The sequence below is a fragment of the Siphateles boraxobius genome, unplaced genomic scaffold (assembly GCF_051911475.1).
Source record: "Siphateles boraxobius isolate OS27281-9 unplaced genomic scaffold, OSU_SipBor_1 9, whole genome shotgun sequence".
NCBI lineage: Eukaryota > Metazoa > Chordata > Actinopteri > Cypriniformes > Leuciscidae > Siphateles > Siphateles boraxobius.
Window position 1 is genome coordinate 23375833 of NW_027509219.1, and position 24011 is coordinate 23399843.

Here is a 24011-nt window from a genome sequence, read left to right on the forward strand (position 1 = left end):
ACAGATTAGTGAGACACTAAAGATCTTATTCCCGAGGGATAGTGTCAAAACAAGCGAGATGTCGTTCGACTCAGTGTCGATTATAAATTACTGTCACTGTACCATTTTTGTTGTAAAACATTGGTGAAATATTGATTTTGGAATTTTAAAGGTGCCATAGAATGCATTGATACAATATTTTAAATTGTTCTCTGATATCTACATACAAGGTATGTGGCTTAGGTAAGGGCATAAATTCTCCAGATACGGTTTTACATGTCCATTTACAACCCTAGGAATTGTCCCTAGAATGAATTGGGCTGTTATTACCTTATTTGGAAGGTTAATGTTGAGCTCTGCTCTGATTGGCTGTTTCACAGATTTGTACACAGGAGTTGTGATGTACTTTGAAATAAAAAAAATGTTCAAAGTAATCATACTTCAGTTCTTAAACATATATAAAATATGTTATCAAATTGACTAGATGCAAGTGATGGAGAAGGTCACGTTAGCTAGAAGTAGCGAGTGAGCTATCTGTGAGCTATCTGTAAGCAACCAAGCTAACCTAGTTAGCTACTGAGTTATGTGTTGTTGACGAAATATAGGCTAAATTATAATTCTACCCGACAAAAGGGACATATAAATCTCCAAAATACAACTGTAGATATATCTATGACAACACATGCAGGAAATAATATTAACCTCCATCTAAATAGGTTGTCATACGTTAACATTACTGTACTATCATCTTGCGTTCGATTTCAAAAACATAGGGTTAACTATTGTTAATGTTGTTAGCTCACTAAGAAACTTTCAATATAAACAGAATAGCTTCAACAGTCAAGAAGTGGATAAAATCACTACTGCTTGTGGTAGGGGTTGTAATGGCAATATAGTTGGAATTGCCCCCTTCATCAGTATCAAACGCTTAGTGAAGCCTGCTAGATATTGTCCCAGGTTAGAAAAACTGTCAGTGGTGAAATGGGAAGAGCAAACGAACAACTTTGAATTAAAATGAAGCGGTATCCTGTTGTAGATAAACATCAATCATGCCAGTTGGCAGTTCTGTTCTGTGGGAAGGGTATAAAAAGTGCTCACATCCCCTGCACAGCCTGGAAAATAACATTTATATCCATGATCTGCCATTTTTGCTATTGTCCTTGCTTGCTTCTTCACAATAACTGCAGAACTTCTGATGATTCGGCTGTGCAGGTTAATACTGCCTGGCCTAGAACATGGGCTAGTATACTGTATGCAATTTGGGGGACGTAAATATTAATGATCCCGACGGCCAACCTCACAGTCGGCCATTTTTCAGTGGTCTTTTGCACTCACGAGATTGATTTATGAAGGAGGAAACAATGATGTTTGAGGCTCACAGTATGTCAGTTCCATGTACAGAACTCTTAGTATTCAACTATGCCCAGGTAAATACAGTTTTCCATTCTATGGCACCTTTATGTTTTCTGTCACGCTCATTTTGTGATCTAGCTCGTTTTCAGTCAGCTGGTGAAATGGTGGGGTTGTTTGACTTGATTCTATGGAAGTGTGTTAAGGGCAGGTTTTATGGTAGCGCTACGGGGATACTGGCCCGACAGTGGAAATACAACTTGATTTTGGCCCTTTGTGCTTGCGGTCTGAGGCTATTGGGCCCGCCAGTTAGGTTCTTAGCCCTGTATCACTCTGGCCCGACAGTTGAAAAAGCTGCCATTGATGTCTGATTGTAATAATATATTATATAATATGGTACAGTCTTTTTTCCGTATAGACATTATTTAATATATTTGCATCAACTCAATTCCATTTGAAGTTTATACCTGTTTTTTTTTTTAGTTAGTCAGATTATTTGCCTACTGTCTATATTTAGACACTAAATTATGTCTTTGTTAATCTTCCTTGAACATTCGTCTTGTTCAGACTGATCTTTGGAGTTCAAAGTCGTGTATTATTTTTTTTGTTTTCAGCAGTCCTGCTATTTTAAGCCTAAAACGTTGATGTCGTCAGTGTTTCTCTCTTCTGTGCTGCTGAAGCTGTGATCCGGTTTGGTGTAAATGACAGGCTGCTTGAGGTTGTGCAAAAAAGCGAGACTATACAGCGCTCTGTGTCGTGACATGCAGCAGTCTCATTCTCCCAACAGTGTGTTCTCAAGCTGAGCCTTTAGTAATGAACGCAGAGATGATTCCCAAGGCCACTTTAGCAGTTCTGGCCCATAGTTTTATACAGGAAGTGCACTGTGACTGCCAAACACTGCATTTTGAGGGTGTGCAGAAATGACGTACACTCTCTTTGGCTTGTGATGCTCACTGCATGAAGATTTGTTGTTTGCTGAGGGTGCAAAATAAAAGCTTCCAATGCTTTGATCCACGCCAGAAATAGTAACATTATGTCATATTTGGACATCTAAGCAAGTAAACTAATGTATAGATAAAATGTATGTAGCATTTTTTGGTTTTTGGCCGAAAGAGAAAAACAGCCGAAAATATATGCCGCCCTTCAGTGTTCTTCAGTGATCTGCTTCCCGTTACGCTCTGCTCACATGCTCTGATAATAATAGCTTTGTAGGACTATACATTATTTGGATAATTGGTCAAAAATAAATCTGCTAAATCTAAATCTGTTCCATAGAATCGAATAATTTTAGTGAATTACTTTCAATAAAAGTGCCTGCTACGCTCTGCTCACAAGCTCTGATAATAATAGCTTTGTAGGACTGTACATTATTTGGATAATTAGTCAAAAATAAATCTGCTAAAATTAAATCTGTTCCATAGAATCGAATCATTTTAGTGAATTACTTTCAATAAAATTGTGGTTATTTCAGTGGTTATTTTATTTTATTGGCTTGTATTTTTTAAATTCAGTATCATTAAAATTATTGAATTTCATAAAAGAAAATCTAATATTAATACAATTATACAAAAAGCTTTTTTTTTTTTTTAAAAAAGCATTTTCTGTTTTTAGCCAAGTGCATCCTGAGGTTTGGGTTTCGGCCCAGAAGTTTATTTTCGTGTCATCCCTAATTTTGGCTGACCCAAGTTCAAGTCCCGGCACACAGACCTTCCCCCAACCCGTCCCTCTCCCTCTCCCACTTCACATCCTGTCTACTCTACACTATCCTAGTCAAGTCAAGTTTAGTCACTTTCATTTATATAGCCTTTAAACAATATAGATTGTTTCAAAGCAGCGTTACAATGATAATAGGAAATTAAAGTAACAGAGATTGTTTTTGCTTTACAGCAGCTCTAGAATTAAGTTATTGTCCAGCTAATGTTAGTTTGGATCAATTCACTTCCGTTGCAAAGATCATTACATTAGTTATTAACTTAGGGGCCGCTTACACGACACGTTCTTACAGAAAACCCTAAATGCGCTTCGGCCCGCTCATTTGCACAACAAAGGTGCCTGGTGGCTCGAGAACGCAAACCTTGAAATAGGTTCCAAGGTGCAAGCATTGAATTTTTTTAAAAAACGTTATTATCTCTGTGTAAACTTCAAAAACGTGAATCCGTGAAAACGCTGACAGCGTGCACATGCGTATTACGTGTTTAGTCTATAGGTATGCACGTTTGAATATATATGTGCGCAGGCATGTAGTCTTTTTTTTACAAATTGACCTCACCAAATTACTTGTCTGGCCTTAAACATTCATAATACAGATTTTTTTTGTTGCTTCCACGTTGGGTATGAGAATTTTACGTATGATAATCGTCTCAGAAAATGTCACGGTTTCACGGTACACGATATTAAACAATCATTATTATTATAATCATCAGCTACAATGACCCTTAAATTAATGAAAACAGATAGGGTTTTTTTGGTTGAACATAAGGTTTATTAAAACTTTTCTAATGAAAAAAAACCTTTTTATGGAAGTATGAGTCTACCTTTTGAAAAAATAAGAAAGACAAAATAAAGCTGCACATCTCCCATTTGAACAAACATGTCTGAACAAAAATGTCTGATAATAGTGTGGTATGAAATGTATTTTATTTCCTCAGAAATTCTGGGTTGTCTGATATAATTTGTCTGGATTCTATGATTTAAAACAAATATATTATTTAAAACTTTTGTTTGTCTGCAGACTCAATACAACAGAGAGTTTCTTAATTGAAACACACACAAAAAACTATTATTTCTTATATATAAACTTTATTATTGTTGTTGTTGTTATAACTTTAAGTTGGCTACATTCTATTGTACAATAGTAATATATTTCAGCCATTATTTCTTTAAGCTAAACCGAACTTATGAGTTTCAGTCAGAGTGTATTTGACGATGATTCTTTTAAATAAAATTATGAAATGCTCATTTATTTCTCTCAGAGCAGCTCTGGATCATGTGTTCACGTCCTCATATAGTTTGACGTTTTATTATATTTGGCAGATGCTTTTATCCAAAGCGACTAACATTGCATTTCAAGGTACACATTTACATTCTTATCAGTTCTTGCTTTCCCTGGGATCAAACCCCTGACATTGGTGTTGCAAGCGCCAACACTCTACTGTTTGAGCTACAGGAAAGCTGTACAGAAAAAAGCTGTATCTGTACAGAGGTAAAGGATAGGCTTCACAGGGGAAAGACTGGAGACTCCTATCGCAATAGAGGCAAAACACACCAAAAATAAATCGTACAAAAAAAACCTCAAGGTTATGGTAAGGGGCGTGACATTTCTGAAACATGCTCAAAGCGGTTGCCCAGTCACAACACACTGGTCCAGCCGACCAATCAGAACATATTGCGCTTTTCAGAAGGAGGGGCTTCATAGAGACAGGAACTAAAGAGGGCGTGCGTTACTGACAGACTGGGAAGAGAGGTGCTGCCTGCAACAAAGTAAAATATGTGTATGAAAAATAGTTTTTTGGAAAATTGTTCTAGTAGACCCCAAAAACAAAATCAAGACTTTGTAAAAGGGCATAATATCCCCTTTAACAACATCCTGCAATACAAAAAATAATAATAAAAAATATCTTGCAAAGACACATTCTCACTGTGTCACACCTTTACCTGCATGATAGCAGAGATGCTGTAATCTCAAGGAGACAGATGACTCAGAGACTGAATGTTTCCACTTTCCATTTCAAGAGGAAACCATGTGCCTGTGAGTGTGAATTAAGTCTAAATTCAGCATCCAATTTTAAATGTGCTGTTTAACTGTCAGCATCAGATTTAAAGAACTAGTATATTGAAAAATTACATTTCTGACATACATAATACAATCAAAGAAGGCGGTTTAAAGACATTCATTAAATGGAAAAAAGCCATGGCAACATTTTTCTATATCTTTTATGTTCCACAGAAGAAAAAAAGTCATACAGGTTTTTAATGATATGGGTAAATTATGACAGAATTGTCATTTTTGGGTGAGCCCTTTAAATCTCAATCACATACTTATTTTCTTTATATTAAATAATGAATAACAATGCTTCTGACTGTATGCAAACAAAGAAAAATTTGTGTCACAACAGATGGATATTAATATTTTCTGTGAATAACAACATTTCGGGCTGTTTATCATATGGCTTCAGATGACTTGTGACTTACTTTTTTTCAGTATTAATGCATCCTTGTTAAATAAATGTATTAATTTCTTTAACAAAAATTATACTGACCCCAAACCTTTGAACAATATTGTTATTTTGTTAAATAGAAAAGAAAAGCTGAAATTCTGTTTTTTTTCTTTTGTGTTTTACAGGTGTGATTTTTTTTTCACGTGAATTAACCCATGATATTCACATAAACATATGAACTTGATGGTTTTATGTTTAATGTGCTTTATAACACAAACTAAAAATATGATTTCAATGCCTTTCTCTCTGCACCCTTAATGAAGATCTCACCCACAAAATCACTCCCAACTAAAGGATACTGATACAAGACTGATATGGTGGAATTACTGTAATTCTGAGCCTAAACTAATTTAACATGATTATGAAAATCGATAGAATTGATAATAAAATAGCTCCTGGCTGTGTTACACCAGCCCCCATCTCCTGTAGCAAAGATAAAACCTCTGTTCCAAAACCTAGTGTGCTGCCTACGGAGGCAGCATTTTAAGACCTCACATGGCTGTTCCAAAAGATAGCCAGCTTAATTATAACGCCTCCTACCCAGTTTACGCCAAATTCTAAGACAGCAACAGATGTATCCTTTGTAGAGAAGGCAATTCTATAATAGATTGCAATGAGCTCTGTGAAAAATCAATCCAAGATGGTGGAAAAGGTGAGAGAATTAAATAAGCTTATACTTTCATTAAAATGGTTTTATTGGAATTATAAAGTGTTTTAGCCAATATTTGTTTTTGCTAGGTATTTTTATGAATTACTGTGGTGTTAGCTAAGTAGCATTCTAACATCAAACTATTGAAATTCATTTTAAAAAATGAGTCTCGTTTGGTACTACAACCACAAAAGCATGGGCCACTGACTAGTGTAATTTGAAGAGTAAAAGTTGCTGATTACTTTCCGATTGTGTATATTTGTTGTGGATTGCTTGTGCTTTGGGGTGAGATCACGGTGACACACAAATTGGTATAGATTTACACAGAACTAGCTGAGGAAACAATTCAGTAATCCTTTAAAGATCAATGGCGCACACTCTGTTAATCTGTCAGTTTGCTTTTTGTCTGCTATTGGGGTTTTTTTTAAAGCTTTTTCTAACAGCTTCATTAGATGCTTGCAGATGACATGAAATGTTTTAGTGGTTATTGTGAACTTTTAAACATAATGAATGTCAATTACTAAAAAAATCATGACAGATTGATTGCAGAGGGACAATTTAAAGTGCACTATTATATAATGGCACATGAATGGTATAGTGATATAGTTACATTAGCATAATGCAAGATCATTCTATTGAAAAGCAGATGTCTCTTTTAGATCATAAAGTTAATGGTGCTGCTTTTTATTACTTTATTATTGGTTAAATAGAGTAAACTAAAGCTGTACTAATGTCTGCTGTGAGTCTTGTATATTTGTGTTGAATTGTATTTTTAAAAAAAATTGTTTTGATTGGCCCATGCACTTCTGTCCAGTGGGAGAGCGTGCAATTACTGTATTTTATTACTAACCGAGGCACTTGACAAAATTATAATCCCGGTTTGCATATTATCTGTATTTTAATGTATGCAAAATTATCGTGTCCTAAATTATAGTGTTGAGAGTGTCTGGTGGCCATTTCTGATAGATCTGTGCATGCTTTTGAGCTAATATTGCAGGACCACCTGGTTGCCTTCCTGTTGATGAACGTGCTGCCAAACGCACGTAGGAGTCTGAGTGACACTTTCAATTAACAGCCGTTCACTGACTCGCACGGAAATATTCCTTTCTGTCAGCATCTGCCCCACAGGCGATTTCGTGAAAATACAAGTGTACACACAACTAATGTACATGCACGTTTTGCTCTCAGTCAGAAAGGGTTCCTTAACTTCTGTGCGATTTAATGCATTAAATTAGATATCTATGTGAAGAATTATAACTAAAATTGTCTGCTAAATGAATAAATGTAAATATATTTTGCTAACCTTCATGTTGTACACACCTGTATGACTTTCTGTATGAGACCAAGTCACTAATAATCGTTCCTTCTGCTGTTAAAGGTGCAGTATGTAATATTGACAGCCAGTGGTCGAAATGGGTACTGCAGGCCAAATTCAAAATATTTAACGTTAGATTATAATGTTAAGGTAACGTTACAATATAACGTTCTACAAATCAAAAACTAACATTCTATTTTCGTTAAGAAAACTTTCCTGGCTAACCAAAAACTGACATCATCTTGCACCAACATAAATTAGAAAGTGGTGTTCTGAGGGTCAGACACAGTATTTTATCTAACCGTCTTACTGCTGTCTTAGCGTTATTTAAATAAATGTTTATTTTGTATTAAACCACATAGCTTGTCATTAATTAGTGAAGATATGCTGTGAAATTTGAAATTTAAACATGGATTTACATACATAGGCCTAGATGTTTCATGGACCTCTAGGTCATTAATATTTGCCTTAAAAGTCATGGAAATGTATTGGTAGAAATGTGTATGAGCCCTGTAACACTGTCCACAACAATGTTTTCAACATTGATAATAATAATAAAAATAAAAAAATAGCACCAAATCAGCATATTAAAATGATTACTGAAGGATTGTGTGATACCGAAGACTGGAGTAATGGCTGATGAAAAATTCTTTGCCAGCATAGGAATAAATAATTTTTCACAATATTACTGTTTTTACTGTTTTTTTATCACATAAATACAGCCTTACTGTGCGTTCACACCGGACGCGAATAGCGCGTCAAATTCGCGCTTACCGCGTTTAGTTTGACGCCTGACCACTTTGTGTTAATTCGCGCGACAAGAGTGAAACTGACGCGCGTAAAAACAAAAGTTTGAAGAGACAAAAGTTTCAAAAGTTTCGAACCCCGTTGGCGGCCATCTTTTTACAAGATGTCTGTTGTTGATGGGTCATTTATCGAGAGAGTCACCGCTCTATATTTGCTCTGGAGAGCAGAACAGCGGCGTAGGGATCATCATCGCCGTATTTGGGTCCACCAGACCCTTCGGAGGCGAATCCACATTTGCTCCAGGAGCTGTGCATGGATGACGGCCGCTTTCAGCGATACTTCCGCCTGTCCCGCGCCCAGTTCAATGACCTGGTGCCCTGCATCGGAGCGAGGATCACCCTCGCCCTCACCCACCTAATCTGTAATTTATTTTTGTTTTGATGATAAATGGAGCCAACCTAGTACAAAAGTGATTAAACTGTCCTGTGTTTTTTACCCTCGCAAAACACCGACACGAACTATGTTCTTGCACTAAAGTATGTTGGTTCTCTTTACATTAGAATAATAATAATGTTTCATATAATCTAGATTAGATATGGAATAAATAGCATACAAAATGAATGTCTCATATATTAAAATCAAGTTTTTACCACGTGACAGCTGCAAGCTGGCTCCTGATTGGTCAACGCGGCGCGAATTTGACGCAGAAGTTCAGATTTTTCAACTTTGGCGGCAGACGCGAATTCGCGTCAAACGCGTGAATGCACGAAAACCACAAAATAAATAATTAGCGCGGAACGCGCCAAACGCTCAATTCGCGCTATTCGCGTGAACTTGACGCGCGAATGAGGCGAATTCGCGTCTACCGTGCCGCGCTCTACGCCTCTTTCGCGCCGCAGGAATTTTTTACGCGCGTAACGCGTCTTTGCATTGACTTAACATTGAAATCACTCGTGCTAGACGCTCTATTCGCATCCGGTGTGAACGCACCATAAGTGAACACTCCTTTCTTTCTTCATGAGACATCATTCAAAAAAACAAAAAAAATCTTTACAATTTGAACAGTACTGCTGCCTATATATTATTGTAACAGGAATTAATAATGTTTGTACGGTAGTGAGCTGACCCAGGACTGCCGTGATGTGTTTGCAAGTGTGCCTTTGTGTGACTTGCCCCGGGAGGTGGGGGACAGCACAGTTTGCCCACGCACACATGCACCATGTGACCAGGATCCTACCACAGCTGCATATCTGTCATGAGCAAACACACACATACACATTCAGTACATGCACATATCTAAAGTCACTCATGCTGATCACCGCAGAATTGCACGGCTGGACTACTCGGCACTATTCCTGGACACACATCATCACCATACACGTCATAGACAGGAGAGAAGGACATTTATTGCCATGTGTGTGATTGAAAGAGAGAAATGGAAGTTGTACTATGCTGTCTTTTGGTGGAACGGTATATTGTGAAACTGTAGGCTGTATAATAATCATACATTGAATGTTACAGTGTGTAGCGGTATAATATTTCAGTTGATTGCTGTTGAGACGATTGTTTTGAAGCTTTTCTGTTGCTGGCAAAACTCAGCCTGTTGCCATGTTGTCCGTTACCACCCCCCTGGTGTGACGAGATTTGTTACACACAAAGAGAGAGGACTGTATGTGTGTGCGTTGCTACTGTGCTGCTCGTAAACTGCATCGGCTCTGCAGTAATTGACAGATCGTCGATGCGGTCATCAGGAAACCCTCCGGCATGATTCAGCTGATCCCAGAGCAGCTCTTACACGAACACACGCTCCCTATCACACCGCTGCAGACATCATGTGTGAGTGTGTGTTCTCCTCCTTAGCCATGCGCTTCCATCGAAAGACTAAACTCCCGCACAGGGCCCACGCCTATATGTGAGTAAACAACTGGGGGAAAAAACACACAATGATGAACATTTAAATGTTATATGTCAAGATTTGTGAGAATAACTTAAATCGACTGATAATGCTTAATATAATGACTAAAACTCATACAGAGTATTTTTTAAGTGTCTGATAACCAATATCTATAATGAATTTTTAATTAGTAGTTTATTTGTGATTTTTGGCACAATACTTGATCATTAGACTGCAACAATAAAAATTTAATATGCAGCATAATAATAATTAGTAGTAGTAGTAGTAATAGTATTGTCATTCAAATTGCAAAGTTGTTTTGATAATAATAAACCAGACGTTGAAAAGTGAATATAACAGTAACAATTATAAATAATATCCATAACCAATTTTGAATTATTTTATTTGTGCTTTTTTGCTACAAAAATTAAAACATTAGACTACAACAGTAAAAAAATAAAACATGCTTGCATAATAATAATACAAAAATAATTATTGCTATTGTAATTTTTGCTTAGTAGAACTTTTAAACGATTAAGTTGCAAAGTGAATATATATATATAGATCAAACCAGTTTAATCTGTATATTTGTTGAGAATAGGTTAAGCTGGTTATGGCAGTAAAAAAAGGTCACTAAAGAATACAGAATGAAAAGATGACATAATGATGTATAATTTGTATAATTACATATTTGTTATAAATGGCAACTTACTAAAAAAAAATGCTGACAACAGGAAGTGAGTCATCACAGTACAGTACACCTGCTTCAGGGGAGGGGGATGCTGAAGTCCAACTTGCCTTTTATACTCCTTTTCATTCTTTTTCGTGCTTCTCTCTTTCTCGCTTGCTCTTTTTCTCTCCGAGTCATCATTGGATGACTCAGTTCTTATAATTTTTGATGCCTGACTTGGCTTCTCTCGTTGACAGTATGCCACACATGCTACTGTTTTTCCCTTCCACATCTCTCTCTCTCTCTCTCTCTCTCTCTCTCTCTCTCTCTCTCTTCGTTTCTCTCTGCCTCTTTCTCTATGCATCATGCCCTCTCTCTGTTCCTTTTTCACACTCCCTCCATCTTCTCTTGTTCCTCTCTCGTTCTCCTGTATTCCGGCCAGATGGCTGAGTCCTGGCTGGGCTGCATATGGGCATTTGAAATGCTAATGTTGGTTAGTGTGCTAATATGTTTGTCTACACTGATCAGTTTCAGTGCCAAGATTACAGACTTGTTTTAGTCTCAACTTGTCAACAGATAAGACCATTTCTGTCAGTTGTTGACCTAGAGCCTCCATCTCTCTGTCTCTCTCTCTCTCTCTCTCTCTCTCTCTCTCTCTCTCTTTTCCCCTCAGTGTGGAGGGAGATCCTCAGTGTCCGGACACAACTAGCTTTACTGACAGCACCTGCAGTCAGGGCCCATACCTGGGCAACTCGGACCGCTACGGGAACATTCGAAACATTCCCGGCCCTCAGGGGCCTCCTGTGGCCCCTTCAAGTCCAGCGAGCCTGGCCTGGTCGCAACGGACCCGCCACCAACCCGCCAGCCTGGCACTACGCAAGCAAGAGGAAGAAGAGAGCAAGCGCTGCAAAGCGCTCTCTGACAGCTATGAGCTCTCCACGGACCTGCAGGACAAGAAGGTGTGGATGTGTGTGCCTCAAGAAACGCATATAATCCTAATGGTCCTAAGTCGCCATTTTGACCTGCCATTGTGTATTTACACTGTACCACCTTCCCCAAATGTGGTCGGGCAGTACCATGGTTAAATGTATGTACATATGTACATATAAGAAATATATACATACATACACTCCTGTGTGTGTGTGTGTGTGTGTGTGTGTGTGTGTGTGTGTGTGTGTGTGTGTGTGTGTGTGTGTGTGTGTGTGTGTGTGTGTGTGTGTGTGTGTGTGTGTGTGTGTGTGTGTGTGTGTGTGTTATTTCTAGACATGGCTTGTTCTAAATTATTTTACTGACTAAAAATCAACCTTTTAAATAATGTTAAATCTTGGGAATGGGAAATGGGTCAATGTTGTTGGTATTTTATTTATTTTTTGTCAATGAATTAATTAAATCAAAAATATATTAAAACGAAAATCATACATACAAAGACTTAAATACTGTACATATCTTCAATGATGGACATTCAATTTCTAAATTATGATTCATTTTAATTTCTTTTTCATGCAAAAAGTCAAAAATTTCAGGATGGTATAACCAAAAAAAAGCAGTTTTGTTCAAATATTGCATGGAAACATGCATAGTACGGGATTATATCAGATGGTCATACCGTAGTGCTTTCATACATTAATTATGGTGAAATTGAATGTACAGTATATCATATTTATGTACAGTGGTGTTTGCACACATAATTTAAACAAATCATGCCATCACTGCAAACACTGTATTACCATTTATGCCATTAATGAAAGGAAGTCTACAGCTTGTCAAACACTGTTAACTTTGCTTAATTTGTGGTTGCTTAATGTTTGTCAGAACTCTCAGCGGCACAAACAGCCCATAGGAAAATCTACTTATCACAACATGTTTGTGTTTTATTGTGCATGGAGGCCATATTACAAGCTTTAAACTACAGTCAGGCCTTGAATGCACGTAATGTCCTCCAGTCATGCTAGTGTGAAGCCAAACCTCCATCATCTCACATATGAAAGATGGGATTGCAGTTATGATCCAGACCGTGCTGTTATTTTTTCATATTACTACCAAGGATTTCTGCATTGTGGAATTGTCTACTCATGGAGGAGTGACTTACGAAAATATTCACATAAACACTCAACTGTATACTGTTATGTACAGAAATATCTTTTTATTTTTATTAATTATTGAACAACATTGCTGTTAAATTGAGTCATTTCCCAGATTCGTTGTGTTTCAGGTTTGATTGGTAAAGCATGTAGACAGTGCATTACTAGGTTTGAAGAACAATGCACAACATCTTTCTGTCTTCAATTCCATTCCCTTTTCATGCTCTTTTTTTTACTTTTAACAGGTGGAGATGCTGGAGAGGAAGTATGGTGGTTACTTCCTGAGCAGGCGAGCGGCTCGCACGATTCAGACAGCATTCCGGCAGTATCGCATGAACAAGAACTTTCAACGGCTGCGCAGTTCCGCCTCAGAAAGCCGAATGACTCGCCGGATCATCCTGTCAAACATGCGTTCGCAGTACTCGTTTGACGAGCGACAGCCACAGGCAATATAACAGTATAATGGTTAAAGCCTGTATTAAGTGGACAATTCAGCTTGACTGTCAGATATTGATTCTGTTTTATGTGATATTTACTTCATTTTTATTCCTATTTTTAATATTAATTATTGCTCAGGTTCAGCCCCAAACGCCCCAGCAGCAACAAGGTCGATATACCAGCCATCACACTTCAGCTCCAGGAACAGCTGGCCAGGCAGGAACCACAGACACACAGCAGGAGACTGACTCACCCGGACACTGTCCTTCAGACAGAGAGGAGTACTCGCATGCAGATGACGCCTTCAACAAACAGGTGACAGATGAGTGAAATAGTCAGAAAATGGGCCTTAGAAGTTATGTTAGATTTAGGTTCGTTTAAATTAATTTCAGTGCAGGTCACATACAAAGTTGGAATTGTATAGGAAGAATAGATTTAGGCAATATTAGATTTGGTATAAAGTAGTTTTACATGTTGCCTGTGAGACAAATGAGGACTTATCAACAAATTAGGCAAAATTATAATTTTTCGAAGCAATCCACAGAATTAGACTAAAAGAACATATGGTTACTTATCAATTAACAGACACTTCTTTCAAAGTGGCTAATTGCAGAGAAAATCCCCCAGTAGCCTGAATGAAAGGCTTTTATTAACGGAGAGAAAGAAAGAATCCTTTTTCAGGGCTTTATTTCAGATTTTATGCACTAATATGAAACGATTTAAATGTGGAAAAATGTCTACTGATCAAATTAGGCAAAATATCAGAAATGCACAGATGTTTAAAATTCTGGTTGACACTGATATTCTGACAATGACTTTTATGTTATGGACAATAACTGATAAATAGTGATATTCTATACTATTTTGTTAGTAAAAACTATAGTTAACTATAACTAAACTATGATAATTTAACTGCTTTACATTTTAAAATATATTAAAATAGAAAACAGTTTTATTTATTTTTAAAAATGAAATACAGTGCATGCATAATTATTAGGCAAGTCAATATTCTAATCATAGTGTTTTCCAATCACATTTTACCAATTCCAAACAACATCAATCTTATTAACAACTATTAATTTCTTTATATGTGATGCATAATTGTTAACCAGGGCTGGAAGTGAAAGATGCCTTAATATTCATAATTGCATAATTATTAAACAGGTTTCTTTTACAGGTAAAATTGGCCAAAAAAAGAGGTTTAACACAATGAAAAGTCAAAAAATATTAAATGGACATGAGAAGGATGGCAGGCAGCAGGGTCACAAAAAACAGGTTGAGAAGGAAAGATACTAACTGCAAAAGACTTTAAGAATTAAGGTGAAGAATTAGGTGTGAAGCCATCAGGAACCCTTTAGTCTCCTGTGCCATTTTCCAGAACTGCCAACCTACTTGGAGTCTTCCGAAGTACAAGGTGTCAGGTTCTCAAATACTTTTCTAAAGAATCCTGAAACATGACCCCAACTTAAAAAAACACACAAACTGAAGTGTTGTGAAATACATGAAGACTGTGAGTTCATTTTAAGTCCATCTCCTAGCCTGAAAGGTCTGTCTTGCTCATTGTTAGTAGCAGCTCACACCATGGCTCTCTTGCCACCTCGCTGTTGTCTGACCTCAACTGGTTCTGGTACCTCAAGAGTCACTCTCAACCTATCTGTCCATAAAACCTTTTTTAAAAATCAGTCTTCATCTATTTCACGACATTTCAGCTTGTGATTCTTATTAAAGGGTTAGTTCACCCAAAAATGAAAATTATGTCATTAATGACTCACCCTCATGTCGTTCCAAGCCCGTAAGACCTCCGTTCATCTTCGGAACACAGTTTAAGATATTTTAGATTCAGTCCGAGAGCTTTCTGTCCCTCCATTGAAAATCTATGTACGGTATACTGTCCTAGTCCAGAAAGGCAATAAAGACATCATCAAGGTAGTCCATGTGACCTCAGTGGATTAGTTAGAATTTTTTGAAGCATCGAAAATACATTTTGTATTTCCTTATTGCCTTTCTGGACAAGGACAGTATACCGTTCATATATTTTCAATGGAGGGACAAAAAGCTCTCGGACTGAATCTAAAATATCTTAAACTGTGTTCCGAAGATGAACGGAGGTCTTACGGGCTTGGAACGACATGAGGGTGAGTCATTAATGACATAATTTTCAGTTTTGGGTGAACTAACCCTTTAAGTGGGGGTCATGTTTCAGGATTCCTTGCCTTAGCAAAGTCTCTGAGAACCTGACATATTTTACTTCTGAGTAATCCAGGTAGTTTGCTGTTCTTAAAAATGGTGGCACTGTAAACTAAGAATTAAGGCAAAGAATTAAGTGTGAAACCACCAGAAATTCATTAACATGCATCTTTTTTTCTCCACCTGTTTTTGTGACTGTCACGGTGTGGGTTTTGTGTCTTGTTCCTTGCTCTTGTCTGTCATGTGATTCCCTGATTGTCATGTGATCCTGCCATGTGTCTTGTCATTTGTTAATCGTCTGATCATTATTCACAGGTGTTCCTTGTCTTGTAATTAGTCTTTGTATTTAAGCCCTCATTTTTGCCCTGTGTCTTTGTCTAGTATTGAATGTTTCATGTCGTTGTTCTTGTTTCTGTTTCATGCCTTTGTTTTATGTTTGATCTTGTTTTTGCTAATTAAAGTTGTATTTGGGTTCTTACTACTACTTGCTTCCAGGGACATTCATAACAGTGACCCTGCTGACCCAATGAGCAATTCGCTGTCAAATTGGCCACGCATTAATTTTTTTTAATTTCTATAGCATTGCATCCTTCTCATGGGCATTTCATAAATTGATTTTTCAGTGTGTATTAAATCTCTCTCTTTTTTGGCCCATTTTACCTGTAGGGGAAAAAAATGCCTAATAATTACGCACATTTTAATATAAGGCGTTATTCACTTTAAGCCCTCATTAACAATTACATATCGCCAATTAATAATTATATATAAATCTTAATAGTCATTAAGATTAATGTGTTTTTCAATTGGTAAAATGTGCTTGAAAAAAACATATAACACTAATAATTATGCATGCACTGTAATTCACAATATTAATGTTTTTAATATATTTTTGATCAAATAAATGTTGCCTAAGTGAGCATAAGTGACTTCTTTTAAAATCCCCAAAACTTCTTTCAAAAATACTTATAAAAAGACCACAAATGTTTGAACAGCAGGGTAAATGTATGAGTGCTTTCTCTCAGGTGACCTCTCTGGCTAACTCTATGGACGACACTCTGACGTGTCAGTCAGGTCGAGGAGATTCTCAAGATGGTGGTGGGGGAGGCGGCGACGAGAGCGAGGATTTCGGAGAGTGTGTTTGGAGCAACAAACCTACCTCACGTAGGGGGGTCTTGGGGGAGCAAGAGCGTCTAGGGGTCATGCACGAGGACAGCACAGCCACCTCGTACAGCGATGTCACGCTTTATATGGACGACGGCATGCCATGTTCTCCGCTATCTATTGAGCGGGTTCCCTCTAGCACGGACACCGAGTACTGGGGCGTCAGCAGTGGGGCTGGAGGCCGCGAAGACAGCCGGGATACAGAGGGAGGCGGGAGCAATAACAGTCGGCGGAGCACGCCGTGCACCGAATGCAGAGATTTCCGCTTGCGTGGTTCTCACCTTCCCGTTCTCACCATAGAGCCGCCTAGCGACAGCTCCGTTGACATGAGCGACCGTTCAGATCGAGGCTCCCTCAGCAGACAGCTGCTTTACGAGCAGGAGCCTACGACGGGCGGATCACCCCAAGGGACTCTCAAACACAACCCTCCACCTCGCACACCCAATCCCTGCGCGGCACAGGGCCAAACGCGACCACAGGGTCGCCCCATCCCATCCCCTCTGCCTACACACTTACCACACCACGCTATGATGCACCACCATCACCTCCCACATCTTCACCATCCACTGCACCATCACCCTTTGCCACACATCCATCACCCCTACCCAGACCCCACGTCTCCATCACCCACCCAACCTCCACTCACACCTCTGTCTTCCTCATCCTCCGCGCCCCTGCCCCCTACTGGCCTGGAGCACTCGGATGGGGACAACGATTCCCTGAACTCCACCACCAACTCCAACGAGACCATCAACTGCAGCTCAGGCTCTTCGTCTAGGGACAGTCTAAGGGAACCGTTGCCTCCTCTAGGAAAACAGACCTATCAGAGAGAAAGCAGGCATAGCTGGGACTCACCTGCCTTCAACAACGACGTGGTACAGAGAAGGCAATACCGCATCGGACTCAACCTCTTCAACAAGTAAGAGATGTTCACCAAAATGCGTTACAAGATCAGTGATAGGACTTTGTGCTGTTTCAGTTGAAATTTTAATGTGAAATTTTAAAGTGTCCAGCAGTCTAAATCTATTTAGACAAAATTTCCCTTTTAATTTACAACTCCCATTCTATACACATGCAATGTTTTTATTAAATAATTTTTTTAAATGAACTACAATTATTTAGAATGTTCAGTTTCCGACAATTGAGCATTCTTCTTGTTTTATTTAGTTTCATTAACAATTACAATTGGATCATATTACTTAAGTAACTACATACATAATATTTGTTCTTTCAAAAGTGCATTATCATGTCGCAACTATGGACATGCAAAAAAAAAGTTGATTTAAAATGGTGAAAAAAAGAAATGTAACCAATATGTTGCCATTTTTTCATATAAACAGTAACCTTAAGATCTTAACGTTAAAAACATTTCAAGGACAGATATTTTTCAATTGGCCGTCTACAGATTTCTCCTCCATATGATTTATCACACCTGTCATATTTCATTTTTACATCCTAATATTGAGGAGATGACAAGCCCAGAGTGAACGGAACCTTTTTCTGACTTAATACCCGTGTTAAAATCACAGACGATTTATGGCAGTACAGTGTTATTTTAACTTGTCCTTAAAAATCATAGAGAATTATAAATCATAGAGAATTGATAATAAAAAGTTACTAACATTTTATGGATCAAGATTGATGTGTTATGAATCTTTTAGCACCTGGGGAACTTTTAGCAGGTTCCTTTAGAAAACTAATTCTGACGAGGAAATGAAACCGGATGCAATCAAATGAATTATAGGATCAGTTGACGGAAATAAATAAAAGACCGCATGATCAAATGCAAAACATGGGAACCTAAATCCGGATGCAAGCAGTCAGATTTAATTTCTGTTTAAAGTGTCAATCTCTCTGTCTACCCTCATGCTGTTGTCAATATGCTCTTTTTTGTCTTTATTCAGTTTATCACAGATTTATCACAGAAATCCAGTCCTATCTGTTTAATCCTCACTCTCCCTGTCTTTCTCTGTCTGTCTTCCAGGAAACCAGAGAAGGGGATCCAGTATTTGATAGAGAGGGGTTTTGTCTCAGACACACCTGTGGGTATTGCCCGCTTCATCCTGGAGAGGAAAGGTCTAAGTAGACAGATGATCGGGGAGTTTCTGGGAAATCGACAAAAGCAGTTCAACAAGGATGTGTTGGAGTAAGTAGTGATGTTTTTCCTGTCTTCCAGACCCAGATTGTAGCAAAGCATCCATATGCTGTTCACACCAGCCTGGAGGCAAAAAACAGAAGCCAGACACTGGCTAAAATAAATCAACAAATACATGTTGGCAGATGAATTCACCAATCGTTCTGTTTTTCTTTCTTAGCTGTGTGTTGGATGAGATGGATTTCTCGGGTATGGATCTGGATGACGCCCTGAGGAAGTTTCAGGCTCAGATTAAGGTTCAGGGGGAAGCCCAGAAGGTGGAGAGACTGGTAGAGGCCTTCAGGTAGCCTCGTGTGACTCTCATCACACCCTGTGCTCTTTTCTCTGAATTTTGTAGTTTCCGCATGGGTATCACCTTCTTTCTTTCTTGCAGTCAGAGGTACTGCGTGTGCAACCCTGCGCTTGTACGCCAGTTTCAGAACCCAGACACTATCTTCATCCTGGCATTTGCCATCATCCTCCTCAACACAGACATGTACAGCCCCAACGTCAAAGCTGAGAGGAAGATGAAGCTGGAGGATTTTATCAAGAACCTTAGAGGTGATCCACTCCTTTCCAGTAGGTCCAGAATGTCTTTCATGTTATTTTTCTCATTCGTTTTCCCTCTCTTTTTCATTGACAGGAGTGGATAATGGACAGGACATTCCCAGGGATATGTTAGTGGGCATCTACCAGCGCATTCAGAAATGGGAACTCAGGACAAACGATGACCATGTGTCTCAAGTGCAGGCTGTAGAGAGGGTCATCGTGGGCAAGAAACCTGTGAGTCAAACCATGTGATTCACTCATGCGTGTCATACTTGTGTTAGAAACCCCATATTGTTGTTCAACTTGTAGTTAAAAGGAAATTTGATCCTCAGTTTGTTTGTGTCATTCAGTGTGAGACAAACCAAGTTGTATTTTGATATGTTGCGTGTATGTGTGTGCAGGTGCTTTCTCTGCCACATCGCAGGCTAGTGTGCTGTTGTCAGCTGTATGAAGTCCCTGACCCCAATCGACCACAGCGGAGTGGAGTTCACCAGCGGGAGGTCTTCCTCTTTAATGACTTGCTAGTGGTAAGTCTTCAGTCAGCACATATTGGTCTAATTACTGCAAGAAGATGTAGAGGAAAAATACTCCCTTTGGTTTAGATAAGACCTGCACTTACAATAAGTATGTAGTAGTACAATATTTGAAAAATGTATACAGGATGTAAAGACACATTTTTATTTTATTTTAAATCAGTGAGAACATACAGTATGTAACAGTTTCAGTCGTATAACTATATACTCATATTTATATTTTTAAATTAGAATTATAAATGTATATCTGTATATATATATATATATATACATACACAAACACACACACACACAATTCATTAGTAACAATCAAGCAATCACTGGTCCTTGGTGAACTTAAAAATGACAAAAATAATATTCTTTGATTTATAATTCTTACATATATTCTATAATATTCTTTATATATAAATATTATGTATTTATACATAATATTATTATAACTACTATTGCTACTACCAATAGCAATAATAATAAATACTTATTATTGAAGATATAATTTGTACTAGTAAGTTTGGACAGCTTCTTGTTCTTTATTTATCATTTTATTAAAAGTCATCAAAACTATTAAATGGCACAAATAGAAATATGAAAATAATACAGTGACCCAACAAGTATTCCAGCTATTCAGACTGAATATGTATGTAATTATATATATAAAAGGCTGTCACTAGATTACAATTTGTATTCACGATTAATCACACACTTATCGTGAAATTAAGCATACACCATTTATCTTCTTAACACGTTCATTTTTTCATCTTTTGCTATATCAATCTCTGGGATCATATTACCTGCACAGGGTGCCGAATAGGGCCCTTTAGACTAAGTCATATGTTTCTGTTAACAGAATCATAACCCTCGTGCCAGAATCCATTATCACTGAAGCATATTTTGATGGACTGTGATAGATTGAACTCTGTTAGAATTCTTCATTTTTCAGTTGACTTGATTTTTTAATGAAGTAAGACCAGATCTAGGTTTTTTTTCTAGATTTTAATCGTTCCTTTTTAATCTATTTCTTGCCATGAATATAGCCGGCGTAGCTGACATGGTGTTAGATTAAAAACAAACAAACACAAAACATTTGCTAAATCCAGCAAAGTAAACTATAAGATTAAAGTGTGATTTTCACAAAACTGTATTTTCTGCTTTTTTTTTTTTTTTATAGGTAAATTTAGGTGTCTTTCCACAAAAGGACACTTGGAGACTCCAAAAGAACATTTTATAATTCATAAATGTTGGCACACCAAAGCACCCATTTATATATATAAAAACATTACAGAAAAAAAAAACTTCACTGAATTCACAGTATAGTATGTATGTGTACAGTGCAACAGCAAAGAGCTTGTTTACATTTTAGACAAGTCAAGTTGCGATACCGAACAGGACCACATGGAGATGCCCCCCAAAAAAACTAAACCAACCCCCTTGACCTGACTGCATATACTTACTACAGTATCCATTCAGCAACTAAACTAAATAATTAGTTTACACAGCAACATACACAAATCAAAACATTATCCTAAATGTATTTGGAAACAACGTGAATCTTTTGCGGTGGGATGTTTTGATATTCTGCTCAGTCTGTATTTCACTCGATTTGTGAGGTCTCGCACTCTTCAGAAACAATCACAGAATATGACAGAGCTTGTGTTTTAAAGCGAAATACACTGGAATGAATGATTCACTAAGAACGCAACGTTAGTCTCTATTCTCTCCGCCACCTCTGATGTAATCAGCCTGGTTTTATTTACATTAGCCCTGCTGTTGTGAACTGGTTGTTTTCATTCCTTTACTGCATCATTGGACTGAAAACTTTCCTGGAGTTTAGCGGCTTAAAATAATCTGTTAGCAAACAGAGAAGTGAAATCTGTTTAGAATATATGCATTTCCGCCTACCAGGGTTACAGGTGCTTGAGCCACTGTAGATGCTCATTGTGATAAACTCCCGACTTCTAAGATCATCTAACTGCGTGACGTAAATTACGTTAATGACACAATTTCACATGCTTCGGTATATTCAGTCAAGTGTGTCCAAGTATTTTTCTGTTAGAGTCTGTATATATATAATGATGATAACTACATCCTAACATCCCTTCTGTTCCCCGCTGCAGGTAACAAAGATTTTTCAGAAGAAGAAGACATCTGTGACGTACAGTTTCAGACAGTCCTTTCCCTTGGTGGAGATGCAGGTTCATATGTTCCAGAACTCCTGTAAGTATATTCATCCCTCCATCTGTCTCACCATCTGTCCCTCCTTCTTTATTTATACTATCACTCCATTCCAGCTCGTTTACACACTCTGCTCTCATCCACTCCATCTCAGCTCGGTGCTCTCTCATTACCCTTTCCTTGCTTTCATGTAGGTGGTGTTTTGGTTTCATCCTCATGCCATCACCTCGATTGGAGCTATTCTGTTGATTTCTGAGAACGGCTGCTCTCTATTTATCTTAATCAGTATTTGTTTTGCACTTGTTTTCCACTAAAAACATATCTAAACAGCCTTAAAAGAAGATAAATTAGCTTAAAGTAAAATGTCATCTAATTCAGACTATCTATTTTAAATAAAATGTATTTTTCTTACCCCATTGGTCAGTTTTTTTTTTATTGTTTTAAACATAAACCTCAAGTGCTTAAAGAAAAACTAATAGGTTAAGAAAACAATTTACAAATAATTTTGATAGTACACACAGTAAATTTGTTTGTAGGTCCTTAGATATTTTAACTAGAAAACAAAACCAAGGTTATAAAAAATATTGTTGAATGTGTTGGGGAACTGGCTTTTCTGGGTTTCATTTTAGAACAGTTCTTGTGTGTATCTGTGGACTTTTGTCAAAATAATAGATCTATAACTAATTACATGAGGCACAGCACATGCCTCTTTATCTGGTTCTCTCTTTAATTGACTGCATTTACCCTCCATCCCTATCCCTCTCTCTCAGACTATCCTCACGGTATCAGACTGACATCAGCAATGCCCGGCAGTGAGCGTAAGGTTTTGATCGTGTTCAACGCACCGAGCCAGCAAGACCGAACACGCTTCACCAGCGACCTGCGTGAGAGCATCGCTGAGGTTCAGGATATGGAGAAATACCGTGTAGAATGTAAGAAATTATTTTATAGTATCTTTCACACTTGACAGATCCAAAGCATGAGGTTATTTTCCTGTATGCAAACTGAAATTTCAGAAATTTGCTGTGTGCGGATAAATTATTCATTAAGTTTAATGTTCATTATGGTAATTGTCAGTTTTGCTAGCATCAACCCCTTATATCTATTTTCCATAGCTGAGTTAGAGAAGCAGAAAGGTGTGATGCGTCCAGGGCTCATGAGTGGAGATGTGGGCGGGGTTGGCGGAATGAAGACTGAGGCTGTGAACGGCACTCTGGGAAGGCCCAGTCTGGATGACACGTACGCAGCAGGGGAGGGGCTTAAACGAACCGCACTTAGCTCCTCACTGAGAGACCTCTCTGAGACAGGTACAACACCCATTCACGCAACAAACTCCCTTCTATTTCAACTAGGCTCTCAAAAAATGCAAGACAAATTAGCACTTTAATTAGATTCAATAATATCTCCCCAGACTTCTGTGGACTGTAGAGTTTAAAAAAATAAAACAATATTTATATCTGTGAAATATCTATATTTAAATCCACCACAGTTTGATCCTGAATGCCATACTGTAACACTTGTGGTGTGCTGAACTTCTGTAATGAAGTACAGATTGACAGACAGTGCCCTCTATTGGCACATTATGTCTTAGCATACATTTTTTAATTCAGTGGCTATATTTTGAATGTCAAATTGCAATTTGCAGTGATTAGTTTCTTCACTAGTATGTCACAGTATGCATAGAATGCATAGGTTCTACATTTGTTCAAATGTGCATTGTACATCGGAGCAGACTCTGTGTAAGGGCCGTGACACCAAGCCGACAGTCGGCCATTCGCGGGCCGTCGGTGAGCGTCTGTCAGGCTAGTTTTTGCGGTGTGTTCCACATGTCTGCCCGATTCAGCATACGATGATTTTTAAGAACATTCTTTTCGGGAATATGAATACTTCTTAAAATTGATCTTAAGAACAATCTTAATAAAAAATATAAGAACA

At 37.9% G+C, this 24011-nt stretch overlaps 1 protein-coding gene across 11 annotated transcripts in view; it reads left to right on the forward strand.

Annotated features, from left to right (window-relative positions):
* The window catches only part of iqsec2a (IQ motif and Sec7 domain ArfGEF 2a), a 113067-nt gene that overhangs the window by 53731 nt on the left and 35325 nt on the right, over positions 1–24011 (forward strand). For all 11 annotated transcript variants that reach the window (XR_013201157.1, XR_013201158.1, XM_077223995.1 and 8 more), the window contains 12 exons: positions 11495–11780; positions 13148–13348; positions 13479–13655; positions 16550–17607; positions 18673–18834; positions 19004–19126; positions 19217–19383; positions 19466–19605; positions 19773–19898; positions 22019–22118; positions 22847–23008; positions 23192–23383. Coding sequence is in view for 9 of the 11 variants with exons in the window: in XM_077223995.1 (XP_077080110.1) it covers positions 11495–11780; positions 13148–13348; positions 13479–13655; positions 16550–17607; positions 18673–18834; positions 19004–19126; positions 19217–19383; positions 19466–19605; positions 19773–19898; positions 22019–22118; positions 22847–23008; positions 23192–23383 (2894 nt within the window). In the remaining 2 variants the exon portion in view is untranslated. The remainder of the gene's footprint in view (positions 1–11494; positions 11781–13147; positions 13349–13478; positions 13656–16549; positions 17608–18672; positions 18835–19003; positions 19127–19216; positions 19384–19465; positions 19606–19772; positions 19899–22018; positions 22119–22846; positions 23009–23191; positions 23384–24011) is intronic.